Genomic DNA, 14,533 nt, shown 5'->3' on the forward strand with positions numbered 1-14,533 from the left:
CCCTCAGGGAAATAGTTATCTGATGGATCTAAATCAGACTTTCATTGGACTAGTTATTCACTTTGCTAACAACTGTCCTCGTTGTAATTTTACACCTTTTCGTGTCTGTGTCACTAAACTGCAAGTTCCTTGAGGACAGAAACTGTATCTAGTTTTTCATCACTTCATACATGGTAAATGTTCAATCGCTTTGCAGGACGACTTAACTAAATGTATTTGTACCTCTGCTTCTCCTTTTCTCCTAGCCCTGTTACAAAAACAAAACCGACTCTCACAGATTCCCAAGAGCTTGGATTTGTATTAAATCCCGTTTGTATTTGTATTAAATCCCACCTGTTACTGGGTTCCGCCGCTCCTACTTCGGGAGGTGGGTCTCACCAGAACCCCGGTTCTGTGTCAGAAAATGAGGAGCCAAGTGCAGGCCACCCAACTGGCCTTACAGCTCCTTTATTACAGGATGGAGGGGGAAAAGAACTGGGTGCCCTCTGAAGAACGCTAAAGGACTCCCCCAGAGGCATCACACCACGCGTCCCAAGGGGACGACTTCCAGTCGCGTTCTTTCTCCTCAAAGGATGTGGGAGGTTGCGGGATGCCCGTTGGGGGCTTCGGGATGAAGCTGGTGTTTCCACCGCCCCTGAACCGAGACGGGGGCGGAAAGCCTTGGAGAGCGATGATCCCACAACAGCGCAGCTGAGGAGGAAGGGGCCTGGACCCACGGTCCCCAGTCCGGCGCGCCCCCCGCGCCCCCCGCGCCCCCGCGCCCCCGCGCGAGCGTGAGCCGCCGGCGGAAGTGCTGCGTCGCGCACTTCCGGGTGTTGTCTGGCCGCCGCCGCCGCGCGTCTACGGTCTCCAGGCCGCCGCCGCCGCCTCGGGTCCCGGAGGCAGGAGCGACGTCACCACCATGGCCGGCATCAAAGGTGGGCCTGGGGCGCTGAGCCCGGGCGGGCTGGGCTGCCGCTCCGAGAGAGGGGATGGGGGGCCCACGCGGGGCCCACACGCCGTCTCTCGGGACCCGGCGCGCGCCGCGGGGCTCCCTGCGTTGGCGGCTGACTCCCGGCTCCCCCCGACCGCGACCCCAGCCTCCGACCTTCGGCCTCCGGGCCGCGGTGGGCGCGGCGGCCTCCCGGAAAGGACTGGGCAGGGTCAGCGGCTCCCGCGTCAGCCCCCGCCCGGTGCTGAGCTCGGCCGCCTAGCTCCCGCCCGTCGCCCCCCGGTGCGAAGAATTGAAGTGGCCCCGCCGGGCGTTCGGAGTCCCGCAGCCAGCCGCTCGGCTCCACACACACGCGTTTTGCAGGAGTTTGCAGCCGAGGGTTTTGCCCTGTGTGGTTTTGAGGGGGTTGAGAAGGCCGCCAGAGATGCCAGTTATGGAAAATCGGTGTCAATCCCCATTTAAAGGCACAAGTGCGATCTTTTCGGATGCTGAGCCGAACCGAGCCCCCAGGAATGCTCTGGAAGGGCTTTAGGATGGTTCTTTCCCAAACCTTGGCGATCACATCCGCGTCAGGACCCAAACTCTAAGCTTCACGCTCCTAAAACGGATGCGTTTTGATTTGTGGTGTTGGTCTGACTATGTAAAGCCCGTGAGCGACCCCAAAGGGCTCCTTTTCCCTCCCCTCTCCACAGTTGGACCTTGAGGCTTTTTCACATTTCAATGTTTTTATTAAGTTAGGGTTTGTTTGTTTTTTTTAAAGGTAAAAGGGTTTTTTATTAAAACTCAATGAAAAAGTTCTCGTTTTATTTGTCTATTTCCTTTATAAAAAATGTTGCATTTTTTTTTTCTCCAGCTGTTTGGTAGTTTTGTTAGGTTAGAAGCGAATAACCATCAACAATGTTTTCAACTTAATTCTTGACAACGAATTACATTGATTTCCTGACCTGCGGCTTTGTTTGAAGGGCAGGCAAGCAGGAAGTGAAGAACTTCAGTAACAGTGTTTTTTCTGTGTTTTTTTATTTTCTTCAAGGACAGCTTTTGCTGAGCTTCTTCCCCAGAGTCACATGTTTACTGTTTCTTGTTTATTTATAATGTCTGGAAACATTTCCGGTAGAAAACTTTGTCAGTTGAGCAGCTGGGATAACTTTCCTGTCTCCTTTTGAACTATAACACACCTTTTAAAATACCTGTGTGAAAGGTAGTCATGGTAGAAATGTTGTGATTTTTAGGATGTTGTCAGTTTCCCAGTTCTTCCCCATTTCTGTACTGTCAATTAATATAGGAGTCTCTCTCCCAAGAAAATAACTTTGTAATTATGGGGAGGTGAGTATTAATCAGCAGAAAGTATCTCAAACGGAATTGTACTTACACTTTGGTTTCAGTACAGTTTTCTGATTGTTGTGATTGTTATCAGGATGTTTTCTTCCTGTTGACCTATCTTTATGTTAGTGAAAGTCACTCAGTCCAACTCTTTGTGATCCCGTGGACTATACAGTCCATGGAATTCTCCAGGCCAGAATACTGGAGTGGGTTGTGGTCCCGCTCTCTGGGGGATCTTCCCAGCCCAGGGATCGAACCCAGGTCTCCTGCATTGCAAGTGGATACTTTACCAATTGAATCCTGGATACTTCTCAAGTCATTTGTCTATTAAGTGAAGTTGCTCAGTCGTGTCTGACTCTTTGTGACCCCATGAACTGTAGCCTACCAGGCTCCTCTGTCCATGGGATTCTCCAGGCAGTAGTCCTGGAGTGAATTGCCATTTCCTTCTCCAGGGGATCTTCCCAATCCAGGGCCATTGTTTACACACTCTTTACAGTCTGAGCCACCAGGGAATCCATTTGTCTATTACTTTGTTACATATTGGATTTTTCTGGTAACTCCCAGTTCAGGTCCCTTCTCCTATTCCAATCTTTTTGTAATCACAGAAACCACACCCAGTGTCTTGAGAGTTGATAATTGGCCTGTTCCACCCCTAACCTGGAGGCTTTGGGAGTAGAAACCAGACTCATCTAAGCTTTGCCTTCTGAATGTTGCATCACTTAATTACAGTGTTTAATTTTGCCTTGTTGATCTGTCATCTAGGACAACCGTTTATACATAGATGGCAAGATTTGTATATACATCAACCTGGTTGTTGATTCCTAAGACTGGAGGAACTTTACACTTTTGAGAACTCTTTTTGAGCAGTTTATCTAACCCCATTGGTATTTATCTTATCCAGTATGACCCAGAAGTAAGATGTCACACAAAGTAATCTTTTGATACCTGAATCTTATCTTGAAAGTTCCTTGTTTGTTTTTTCTAATAAGTCGTCATTAACTTTTTAAGAGCACACTAAAAAGAATTTAGACTCTTTTTTGATGATAAGAATATAAGTAATTTTTCTCTATCATAGAACAGTGTTAACCACAGCAACCAAGTTCTAAGGTTACTAATCTCCTGGCCAAGATTATCACAAATCTGGTATGCTTTTTGAGATTTTTTATGCCTGATTTAACTGGAATTTTTTTTTTCCAGTTTCTTCCCTCCAGTCAGAGGGCAGTTCTTGTCCGCAGCTCTCCTCCTGTTTCTCATCATTTTCAATATGGGAATCAAAATAAGCTTACAAAATTTTGTGCTCATACGATACAGATAACAGTAATTGCGTCCAGGAAAGGAAGGTTACTTTTCACTTAACTTTGTTCTGGGTACATGAATTGCCTATTGAAATATATATGTATAAGTGAGCATAGGTGATTCTTTAAAATAAAAGGTTTCATTATACAACAATTGTCACAAAAATCAAATAAATAACTTCTGAATAAGAGGGTAAAGAATGTTAGCTTTAACATGTGGGTTTTGTGACATCTGTGTGGTCTTTCTGTTTCCGCCAGGTTTGTAAGCTATAGTCTGCATAAATGGCTTTTGTATACATAAGGTGTTAGTATAGTTATGAACTGAGCTGTTAGGCAGTTACCTTTCAAAAAGCAGAGTTGGTTTTGTTTATTTTTATTTTTTTTACTTCTTCAGCATGTCTTATAACAAGTATCTTAGTGTTCAGAGAATTATTTGCATTTTAGATCTAGTCCAACCCTTATTTTATAGAAGAAAGAACTGACGCTCAGATGACTTTCATAGTCAGATAGTAAGTGGCTGATAGGAGCTGGGCCCCACTGCCTGTTGACTCACACTTGCAACTGTTTCTGCTCAGCTGCACTGGGCTCTCTTCTGTCTTCTTTTTTCCATCTCCCCACCCTGTCTCTTTTCCTTCAGCCTCCTTTCGTTCATTCCACACATAATTATTATGGAGCGTTAAGAGCTGAGGCCTGAGAATCAGTAGAAAACCTCTGTTCTCTGCTCTCTTGGTGTGAACAGCTTAGAAGGAAAGAGAAACAAATCTGTATAGCATTGCATAAACATTTATACTGAACTATTTTCATGTCTGGTTGTCCAAATGTCATGGTAATTCGATAGCTTAAATGTATTCAAAATCGGTTACTCTACTAATCTTTGTTTACCAAGCATGTATTTTACACTTCAGTTTAAGGAAATTATTAATTGATGATGACACATAAAATTATATTTTTTCTGAGAACAAACCAAAAACCTAGCTGCTGTGATAAATGATCACAGGGGAGGCACGCCAGAGCAAAGAGGGCCTCCGCATGTGTGCCCCAGCCTGAAATGTCCCCCCGCATAGCCACAAGGTTGATTCACTTCTTCATTTCACATAGATCTCTGTCCAGATGTCTGCTCATCAGAGATGGCTTCCAGGCCGATATATCTAGAATAGCACTCTTACGCCCTTGGTTTTTGTTTTTTTTAAATAACGTTTGACATTTTTTTACTTTAAAAAAAAAAATCAATTTATTCTCCCACTAGAACATAAGCATGAGGGCAAGAGTTTTAATTTCTTTTCTTTGCCCTGTCTCCAGTGTTAAGAACAGTGTGCAGTGCTCAGGAGGCACTAAGTAGATATTTGCAGAGTGAAGGAATAAATAAACATAATAGGGGGAATGGGTCTAGTCAGGGGCTTTTCGAAAACTTCACTGATTCAGAGGTAACTGGGCTGAGATCTAAAGGAAAAGCAGGAGCTCATGTGGCGGAAAGAGGCCAGAGCTGGGATAAGAATGCAAGCTCCTAAGTTGTTCACAGCCTTGCCTTGTTCGTTAACATCACCCCAGCACCTGTTAGGTATTTGGCTCTCTGTAGACATTTCTTGAATGAAATGAGTGAATGAAAAAGTATCTGAGGTAGAAAGGATAGCATATGCAAAGGGCCTGTGGTTGAGAGAGCCGCTGACTTCCAGGAGGGGAAAGAAGGCCAGTACAGATGCAGAGGCCAAGGGGTGCAGCCTGGGGTGAATGCGTGTCCTCCCAAGCAAGCAAGACCAGCTTCCGAGGACCTGTCTTGAACTGATCAAAACATGGTAAGCTCGGTATTTACCTCACTGTTGACGTCGCATTCCCTTGGAAACTTAAAGCTCCTCCTTTGCCACAAATTAAAGTGCAGATATTTTTATTTTTATTTTCCTTGTGCAACTGAAAATCTAATGGCATTAAGGACGAAGTAAATGTGTTCAGGGTTGACATGACCTACATCAGTGATCGGAATGAAAACTAAATCTGCTCAGCTCCCATGTCTGTGGGTGTCCTTGATTATGACCATTTTAATTCAGAGAAGTATATCTAATTCTGAGCAGCATTTAACCCCTTAAGTGTTAATTTTGGTTTATGTATGTTGAGTCTTGTCTTGCTAACTTGTAGACTTTTGACAGCTCTTTTGAATTTTAATGTTTCTGTTAAGGTTAATAGACTGCATCGTTGGACAAAAGAAGAAAGTTATTCTTTTAGCCACTATTAGTTGTGGAAATAGAGGTTATGTGGAGCTCAAACTGATCATTTATTTCTTTGCTTAATTCTAGACTGTTGATTAACTATACTTTTTCAAGAACATTGTTTCTACTCACTGATATATGTGAAAACACTTTCTAAAATATATGCTTTGTATCAGGGTGTGTGGGTGTTGTTTGTGTGTGACCTCAGAAACTGTATTTCGCCTACAGAATGCATCTATGGCTTGTGATGACATCTTAAAATGGTGATACAACTGAAGGATTGTACCTGTAATCCTGAATATTTTCTGATGTGTAGCAGCTTAGGGAAGGAAATCTGGCTGTAGTTTTGCAAGCTATTTAAAGATCTATAGCAAAATTAATTGAGATTATTGATTACTGGTACCCTTGAACACTTTTCATCTGTACACGCCAGGGGTGAATGTGCAAGAAGCAGTCACTGATCAGGAGAAGTTTTCCCACAGATGAGGCCTCTAAAGTCCAGTAAAGCTGATTGCAGAGTTTCTCCACAGACTGCTTTTGAAAACTGTAGAGATCTGTGGAGTAAATGTCATATCACACTGGGCTTCCCCCATGCCTCAGCAATAAGGAGTCTGCCTGCAATCAGGAGACTTGGGTTCAGTCCCTTGGTGGGGAAGATCCCCTGGAGAAGAGAATGGCAACTCACTCCAGTGTTGTTGCCTGGAGAATCCCACAGACAGGGAAGCCTGGCGGGCTACAGTCCATGGGGTCACAAAGAGTTGGACACGACTTAGTAACTAGACAACAAATACCATACTAAAGGCTGGAGAAGCATTGATCTTGCAGACTGGGATAGGACTCCTTTGACATGGGACCATTAATTTGGGAATGTTACCACAGATGTGCCGGCCATCTGTCAGGGCTTTGAAAATCAGTATCACTGTATTTTGCTTTGAAGATGCCTCAAATAGCTTATTCCAAGACAAGATAACTCTAGCTTTCGAAGATGAGTCACTAATACCTTTGCTTTTTTGTTGTGTTTTGTCTGCTTTTTGCTTCTGGGATTTCAGGGAATATTCTGACTGCTAATAGTAATGTTAATAAAAATAAATGTTGATTTAATTGCTGTTTCTGTTTGACTTTTTATTTACTCTGCAGCTTTGATTAGCTTGTCCTTTGGAGGAGCAATTGGACTGATGTTTTTAATGCTTGGATGTGCCCTCCCAATATACAAGTATGTAACATTTTTGTCATTTTGTGTTTAAGTGTAACGTTTTTCTACTTTTACCCACTGAGCCACCAGGGAAGCCCTACTTTTAAAGTTAAAACACTTTTTTTTTTTTTTTACTGCAATAGAAGTAAACCTGAGAAATGGTCATTTGTTAAGGATAAACTTTTAAGTCTTCACTTAAAATTTGTTTGAAAGTATTTTAGGACAGCAGCATGTAGAAAAGACTTTGGCTGTTGTTCCTTGACTACTGCTGAGCTTTTAATGGCCAGATAGTGAAATGCTAACCCATCACTACTGCTTCATCTGGAGAACCAATTGATTAAGTTATAGACAAGAAAATGTAAAATGTCTTTTTCAACACAAAAAACTGTAAGCAGAGTCAAGAGCAACTGACAAAGAAAAAAGTTATGTAAACAATTACTCTATAAGACAGAATTTTTTAAATTAATAGGCTAAATTAGTAAGAAAAATACAGACAGCACAATAGAAAAGCGAACAACAAATACGTAAAAAGGACTGCCGTTTGCTAATAAGAACATGAAAATATACTCAACCTCACTCAAAATTAGGACTTCCCTCGTGGCTCAGTGATAAAGAATCCTCCTGCCAATGCAGGAGATAATCCCTGATCCAGGAAGATCCCACATGCTGCAAAGCAACTAAGCCCATGTGCCACGACTGTTGAGCCTGTGCTCCACCAGAGAAGCCATGGCACTAGAGAGTGGCCCCCGATTGCCACTACTGGAGAAAGCCTGTGCGCAGCGAGGAAGACCCGGCACAGCCATAAATAAATAACACAAAAACTTTTGTAAGTTACATGAAATCAATGGGCAAAGGTAAAAGATAGGACAGACAAGCATTGTCATGTACTCTGGGTGGAAGTTCAAACAGGTGCAAGTCCTGGGTGACCAGTTTGCCTGTAGCTCTCAAAATGTATCCTTCCACTTCTTAGAATTAACTCATACAAATCTATTTGAAGATGTTTACAAAGATATGTGTGTCGGGAGAGTATGGATATTCATGGCGGCCTTGTTTATAATACCAACAACAACAGGAAAACTGGAAGCATCCTAAAGGTCTATCAAAAGAAAAATGATAAATTAGTACATCCACTGATGCAAATACCGGGTCGTCTTATAAGGGACAAGAAAGGGCTGTGGTTGCTAATCTGTTAAACAGGCTATCTTATTAAATTTAAAAGTGCAGTGATTCATTCATATCTCTAAAGTTTATCCATATGGGAATCTGGAAAGACCCACACCAGTAGAACTGGGAAAGAGAAGACAGGGAAGACACAGGTAACCTGGATTTTTCACTTACTGTCATTTTGTATTTTTTGCATATGTTTTCCCTTAAACTTATGCCCATTTGTAATTTTTTGTTGTCATTCTCAAAATATTCAGCAGAAGATTTTTAGGAGAAACACATAGATAAATCTTTGCTTATCATGAGCCTCTAAGTACAAGCAAATCTCCATTATGATATGTATTTTATGGCAGTTTTAAGGCCATCTATTTTATTTTAACATTTTATTTTGAAATGATGATGGACTGTCAAGAAGCTGCAAAAATAGCACAGAGAAGTTCTGGCACCCTTCACCCATCTTCTCCCAGTGGTAATATCTTACATAAGTGTTTTATATCATCCAAACCAGGAAAGGACATGGCACGATACAATAGCTAGATGATTTTTATTGTGATAAAGTTGACATTCTGATTGAAAGTCTTCAGTATTACTTTCAGTTCATTTTCTGTATGCAGTATTTTGGGAGTTCCTAGTGAACTAAGGAAAGTTTGGGGGTGTTCCAGCTTCATGCCAAAGCAGGATTTTAGAAGTCAAGGTTATGAATCTTGAATTTTAAAAATTACTGTGTTAACAATGCCATTTTTCATATGCCTTTTTATTTATAACCTAAAAATATTTTTAATTTGGGGCCTTAATTCCAACTGTTAAAAATCATAAAGCATTTTCTTTTCATTTAAGAAATATTTAATCAGTGTATCATAGTTGACTTTAGGAATACTGTGACTCAAAATGTTTCTCTTTTTCAGTGTTCAGCTTATAGCTTATATTTAAACAATGTCATATTTGTACCTTGCAGTATACTTTGGTCCTTATTTTTAAAAAAGAGTATATTCTGTGTGTAGGAAAATGACAAAGACAGCAAAAACTACATTAACTTATTTTTCCTTTTCTAGCCAATACTGGCCCCTCTTTGTTCTGTTCTTCTATATCCTTTCACCTATTCCATACTGCATAGCGAGAAGACTAGTGGACGATACGGATGCTATGAGTAACGCCTGTAAGGAACTCGCCATATTTCTTACAACAGGCATTGTGGTCTCAGCTTTTGGCCTCCCTATCGTATTTGCCAGAGCAAATTTGGTAAGTGACAGCATTCTCCTACTCACAATTTTGCAGTAGACTATGTTCAGTTTTTCTCAGGGAAAAAAGTCTGTTAAATAACATGAAAAAGAGATGAGAGACATAGGAACCTAGAAGATGAGAGAGAAAAATCTTACTTTTGTTGTTGTTAATTGGTAAAAATACTGAAATGCATTGGCAGCAGCGGTTGGCATGCCAGTACTTCACTCTCAGAATTGGGCACATGGGGACTTCCCTGGTGGTCCAGTGGTTAAGACTCCATGCTCCCAATACAGGGGCCCAGGTTCAACGCCTGGTCAGGGAACTAGGATCCCACATGCCACATGGTGCGGCCAAGAACTTAAATAGATAGGTAACAGTTGGGGGCATGGACTCGCCCAGTGCTGCACAACCCCAGGCCTACCCTGTACAGCTTTCAACATTGAAGACCTGAGGAAATCTCTGCAGGTGGGAAGGTACCAAAGAATAGAAGAGACCTCCCTGACTCACCAGTCAGATTCGCTCCTCCGTGTCTGGGAAGATGGAGATAGCAAAGAAGACAGGCTGGCCACCCTTCCACACACACAGGGCAGTGACTCCCCCTGCCTCTCTAATAGACCATACACGAGCACATGTGCATCTCTGATGCTTATAGTCTGCTCTCCAGGTGAAATTTTTAGATTCTAAGGAAGATTTGAAGCAAACTTCTCTGAAAACAGAAAATCATAGAATTCTATGCTGCCTCTTCATAACCCAGAAGTCAAGCTTGCTTTTCAAAAATGATTATCTTCCATGCCTTTCTGTCTCTTTAAAGGAATCACAGGTCTGCAAGAATAGCCAGGTCTACAGGAACAGCCATTATGTGTTCAGCAGTGTCAGAGTCATTATTACAAGTCATCTTTGTTTTGGATCGTGGTTGGCGTACAACTGGAGCCTTGATCGCTTTTCATTTCCTTGTTGTTTTTCATGTCTGTTAACTGAGCATTTCTGTCTTACATCTGTAGATCGAGTGGGGAGCTTGTGCACTCGTCCTCACAGGAAACACTGTCATCTTTGCAACTATCCTGGGCTTTTTCTTGGTCTTTGGAAGCAACGATGACTTCAGCTGGCAGCAGTGGTGAAAGGAATCACTGAACTCTTGTCACATGGACTTCTTGTCATTTCTCGGCCGTCCGCGCACAGGAGACAGGGCAGTGATGCTGAGCAGTGGAGCAGGCCTCTCGGGGGTGTTCCAGGTGCTCCCTTCTCACTTGTATTGTAAGCATACTATTTTCACAGAGACTTGCTGAAGGATTAAAAGGATTTTCTCTTTTGGAGGAGCTTGACTGATTTCACACTTATCTCTAGTATGTTTTTTGTGGTGTCCTGCTGATTTTAAAATATTTATGTGTTTTTCCTGTTCAGTTTTTTTTTTTAATCAATATGCAATGTTAAACATTTTTTAAATGTAATAACCATTTGCATTGGTTAGGCATTAGAGTTCTGCTGGCTACTACTGGGCTAAATACATTTTTTTTCCCTTAAAATTGTTTAACCTCCATTACTACACATAGTTATAAAAATAAATTTTTCATTCAGTCAGGATGACATCACTCCCAATTTTATGCAAACATGCAGACCATTAGCATACCTTATAGACTATATACTCAATGCAAATCTAGCTGCATTTATACCTCAGAGGGGCCAAGTGTTAATGCCGTGCCCTCCATAATAGTTGCTGGTTTTGCCAGAAAGCAGGTGTTTTGTGAATTGAAAATTATTTTATGGAATTGTTGCAAAGGAGTGCTTTTATTCTCAGTTGCTAGAAGAACTTAGGGTTAAAGGTAAGGGTGTAAAAACAGATTTTTGAGACATGGTTTTTATTTATGTTTATTATAGTTAGAGTGAGTTGCATGGCAGGAAGAAACGAGGTTGAAATTCCATTTTTTAAAAATCATGTTTCTATTTATAAGTGAAATTTTTGATCTTTCAGGCTTTCATGTTTTGTGTGGGTAAAGGGACACACGGGGAACTGTACTGACACTGGAAGTATGTTTGCACCCTACGTACTAGAATACCTCCTCCTGCTTCCTCCTTGTGACTGACTTTATACACTGTATGTATTCAGTAAAGTGTATTTTCCCATTCAGTTTAGTAACACCTTAAATTAAAGGTGAGTGCTCTGCCATACATTCAGAGTGTCCCTGCCCCACACAGAAGGCCTTGAGGTGATTAAAGTGACTTCTTAGTCTTGCCAGTCATATATTAACACCTTAAGATCTAGAACATGGGAATGGTAGTACTTATTCCCTAAGGTTGTATCCTACGTGTTTTTACAATACTTAAGACGAGTTTCCTGTGTACTTCTCAACATTTTTTTTCTTTCACCCTCAGAGATACACTGTTTCCTTTTATAAATGGCCTTGATTGTGTGAATTCATGCAAAGCAGCCAAATCCAGCTGTGTGGCAGCTTGAGAGGCAAACCTGACCCCCAGATTCCCAGTAACCAGGCATGATCAAGTTGTCGTGGTCACTCGCCTCTCCCGCAATGATCAGTGTTTGTTTCAGGAGTTTTGAAAATAGTCCAGGTCTGACAGTATTTTGTTAAGGACATTTGTTTGTATGTTTATTCAGTATACTTACTTAAAAATCTGTTTTGGCTTCAGATGAAACAGTAATCACAACAACTATCTCATTCTATAAAGTTGATTTCTCAAAAAAAATGGGAACAGATTGTGGATTTATTCAACTTTCTACTAGAGATGCCTCAAGGCTTCTTTGCCCAACCCAAGTTTTTACTTTGAGCTGTGAGATGGGCAGCAGGATGAAATGCCGGCGTGTGGCTGTCGCATCTGCACACAAGCTGAAGGCGGCTTGCGGTGTCACGAGGTAGGCCTAAAGACGAAGGGACAGCTGCTCACGGAGCAGGCAGCTGGAGGTAGAGTTGGGAACTCAGTGCCTGTGATCTACTCAAGTTTTTCTTTTTGCCAAAAGTACAGTCTCTGGTCCTGCCCTGTTTTCTGTTCTCGAGTGTCAGTGCGGTGCACCGCTACTGTCTTACTTCCTTGGCCGTAGACTCTTTTTCTAGCAGCTGCGGATTTCTTCTGTATAATAATCACCCTGGCAGCATTGTGTCTTTGACCTTGCACACTAGCTTGACATAGTGCTGTCTCTGATTTCTAGGCTAAAATTACTTGAGGGCTGAATTTTCCATAGAATGTGCACTGACCCTGCATTGCCATTCTTCTATGGAAAGAGAACTTTTGATGATGAAACAATAAAGATTTTAAATATCCGCTTTAGTTTGTGGGTGTTTTTGAAATGAAAACGTACAACACACTTCAGTTGCTGAAGTGCATTACCCATTTTAAGAATGTGCTATAAAACAGGGAGGACATTAGTTGTTAATCTTGCAGAAGTTTCACTTCCAAAATAAAAGTGAAACTGTAGTAATAAATACTACAGTGAAGCCATATGATACTGAGCTGTAGTCAAAGGACTGGTAATTTGGAGGAGTAGAACTTTGACCTAACCTTTTTAAAAAACACTGTAGAAGGTTTTGTTGACATAACAAGGCTACTGACCATCTAATGTCAAGGTTGTACTTGTTCTTAATTTTCAGAACTCTTTTATGACTTCACGTTTTATTATAATTTATTATTGTTTGTCATTAGAGCATTTTGCTTTTTGCAAACATTTCAAACAGGTAAATGTTAAAAAAACATTGATCTGTGTGGTACAGTGTGAACAGAGAAAAGTAGTGTTCTCTTTTATCAAAAATGAATCTTAAAAAGAATCTTGCCCCAATTGTCCTACTTACAATCTCATTATATGTTAAAAAAAATTCAAATTATAGGGTCTTAGAGTCTGCTTTAATATGATTTTGGGGAAATCAAATAATGAAGACCATAAAACATTCCTCTTTCAATTATAGTTCTGTTTTCTTTTGTGTATTTAGAGGCAGTACTAAAAAGAGAACTCATGAATTTTTAATTTCAGTAGAATGGCTAATACTGTAAAAGAAAAACTGTCACAGTTTATAGCCATAGGAACCATCAAATAGAATAAAATTTTATAGAACAAACAAGTATTTGCATATGTATTTGTAAGAGCATTAATATTAGGTTGGCCAAAAAGTTTCATTTTGGATTTTCCATAAGATGTTACCAAAAACATGAATGAACTTTTGGGCCAACCCAGTACTTTATAGGGCTTCCCCAGTGGCTCATCAGTAAAGAATCCACCTGCAAGGCAGGGTTCGAAGCCTTGGTCAGGAAGATCCCCTGGAATAGGAAATGGCACCCCACTCCAGTATTCTTGCCTTGGAAATCCCATGGACAGAGGAGTGTGATGGGCTATAGTCCATGGGGTCACAAAGAGTCGTACACTACTTAGCGACTAAACAACAGTACTTTATAATTTAGATTTATGGTTTGGCATTTAATATCAGAAATGTCTTTTTCTCTTGTCAAATCAATTTAATGTTTAATATTATGTAACTGTAATGTGGAATAAGTGTCAATGAACTTGTGTAGACTTGTGAACCTCCAAAATGGGCAGATGTTTTCCTGAAAGCTAGGTATACTTACATTGAACATTTGAAGATTGTTTCTAAAACTGTTCACAGCTGAACAATTTCTTGGAATTAAACTAAGTTGGATAGATTTTTCCTTATTTTCATCGTGCTCCAAAACATAGGTAAGAATCAGCTCTAAAACCAAATTATGGGTATGGCAGTGAAGAAGGATGTTAGTCTCCTAATGATTAAGAAAAGCTTGGTTTGAGAATTCCCTGGCAGTCCAGTGGTGAGGACTCTACGCTTTCACTGCAGGGCCTGGGTTCCAGTTCAGTCCCTGGTCAGGGAACTAAGATCCCACAAGACAATTTGTGGCCCCCCAAAAAAAAGCTCAATCCTGGAAAAGTTCTTTGTTCCCAGTGAAACCTATGAACTAAAGGACTGCATTCTAGATACTCTTGGGGAACATGAAAAGATGAGGGCACGGGGTCCCTCTTGGAGCTAGGAGTCTACTGAGCTAAGACGCAAAAATGGACCACAGGAAGCTGATCCTATGCACGCCAAAGGAGTGTGTGGGTTCACCGGAAGAAACGGTTAGGGAAGCAAAGCTGAGCTGGAGGGAGTTTCCTGTCCTGCTCTGGCCGGTCTGCTGCTGCAGGCAGGGTCGTGGAGCGGGTCTCCAGGGCAGCGTCCTGGCCGTGGTTCCTCAGCTCCCT

General features: G+C 41.4%; 1 protein-coding gene across 1 annotated transcript; it reads left to right on the forward strand.

Annotated features, from left to right (window-relative positions):
* Window positions 1-790: 790 nt before the first annotated feature.
* Window positions 791-12,596, forward strand: LEPROTL1 (leptin receptor overlapping transcript like 1). The gene is made up of 4 exons (XM_061404392.1): window positions 791-917; window positions 6,885-6,960; window positions 9,156-9,342; window positions 10,326-12,596. Exons 1-4 carry the CDS (start codon window positions 902-904, stop codon window positions 10,440-10,442), a joined length of 396 nt encoding a protein of 131 aa, XP_061260376.1. The 5' UTR covers window positions 791-901; the 3' UTR covers window positions 10,443-12,596.
* Window positions 12,597-14,533: the final 1,937 nt, after the last annotated feature.

Source organism: Bos javanicus, chromosome 27 (assembly GCF_032452875.1).
Source record: "Bos javanicus breed banteng chromosome 27, ARS-OSU_banteng_1.0, whole genome shotgun sequence".
Lineage (NCBI taxonomy): Eukaryota > Metazoa > Chordata > Mammalia > Artiodactyla > Bovidae > Bos > Bos javanicus.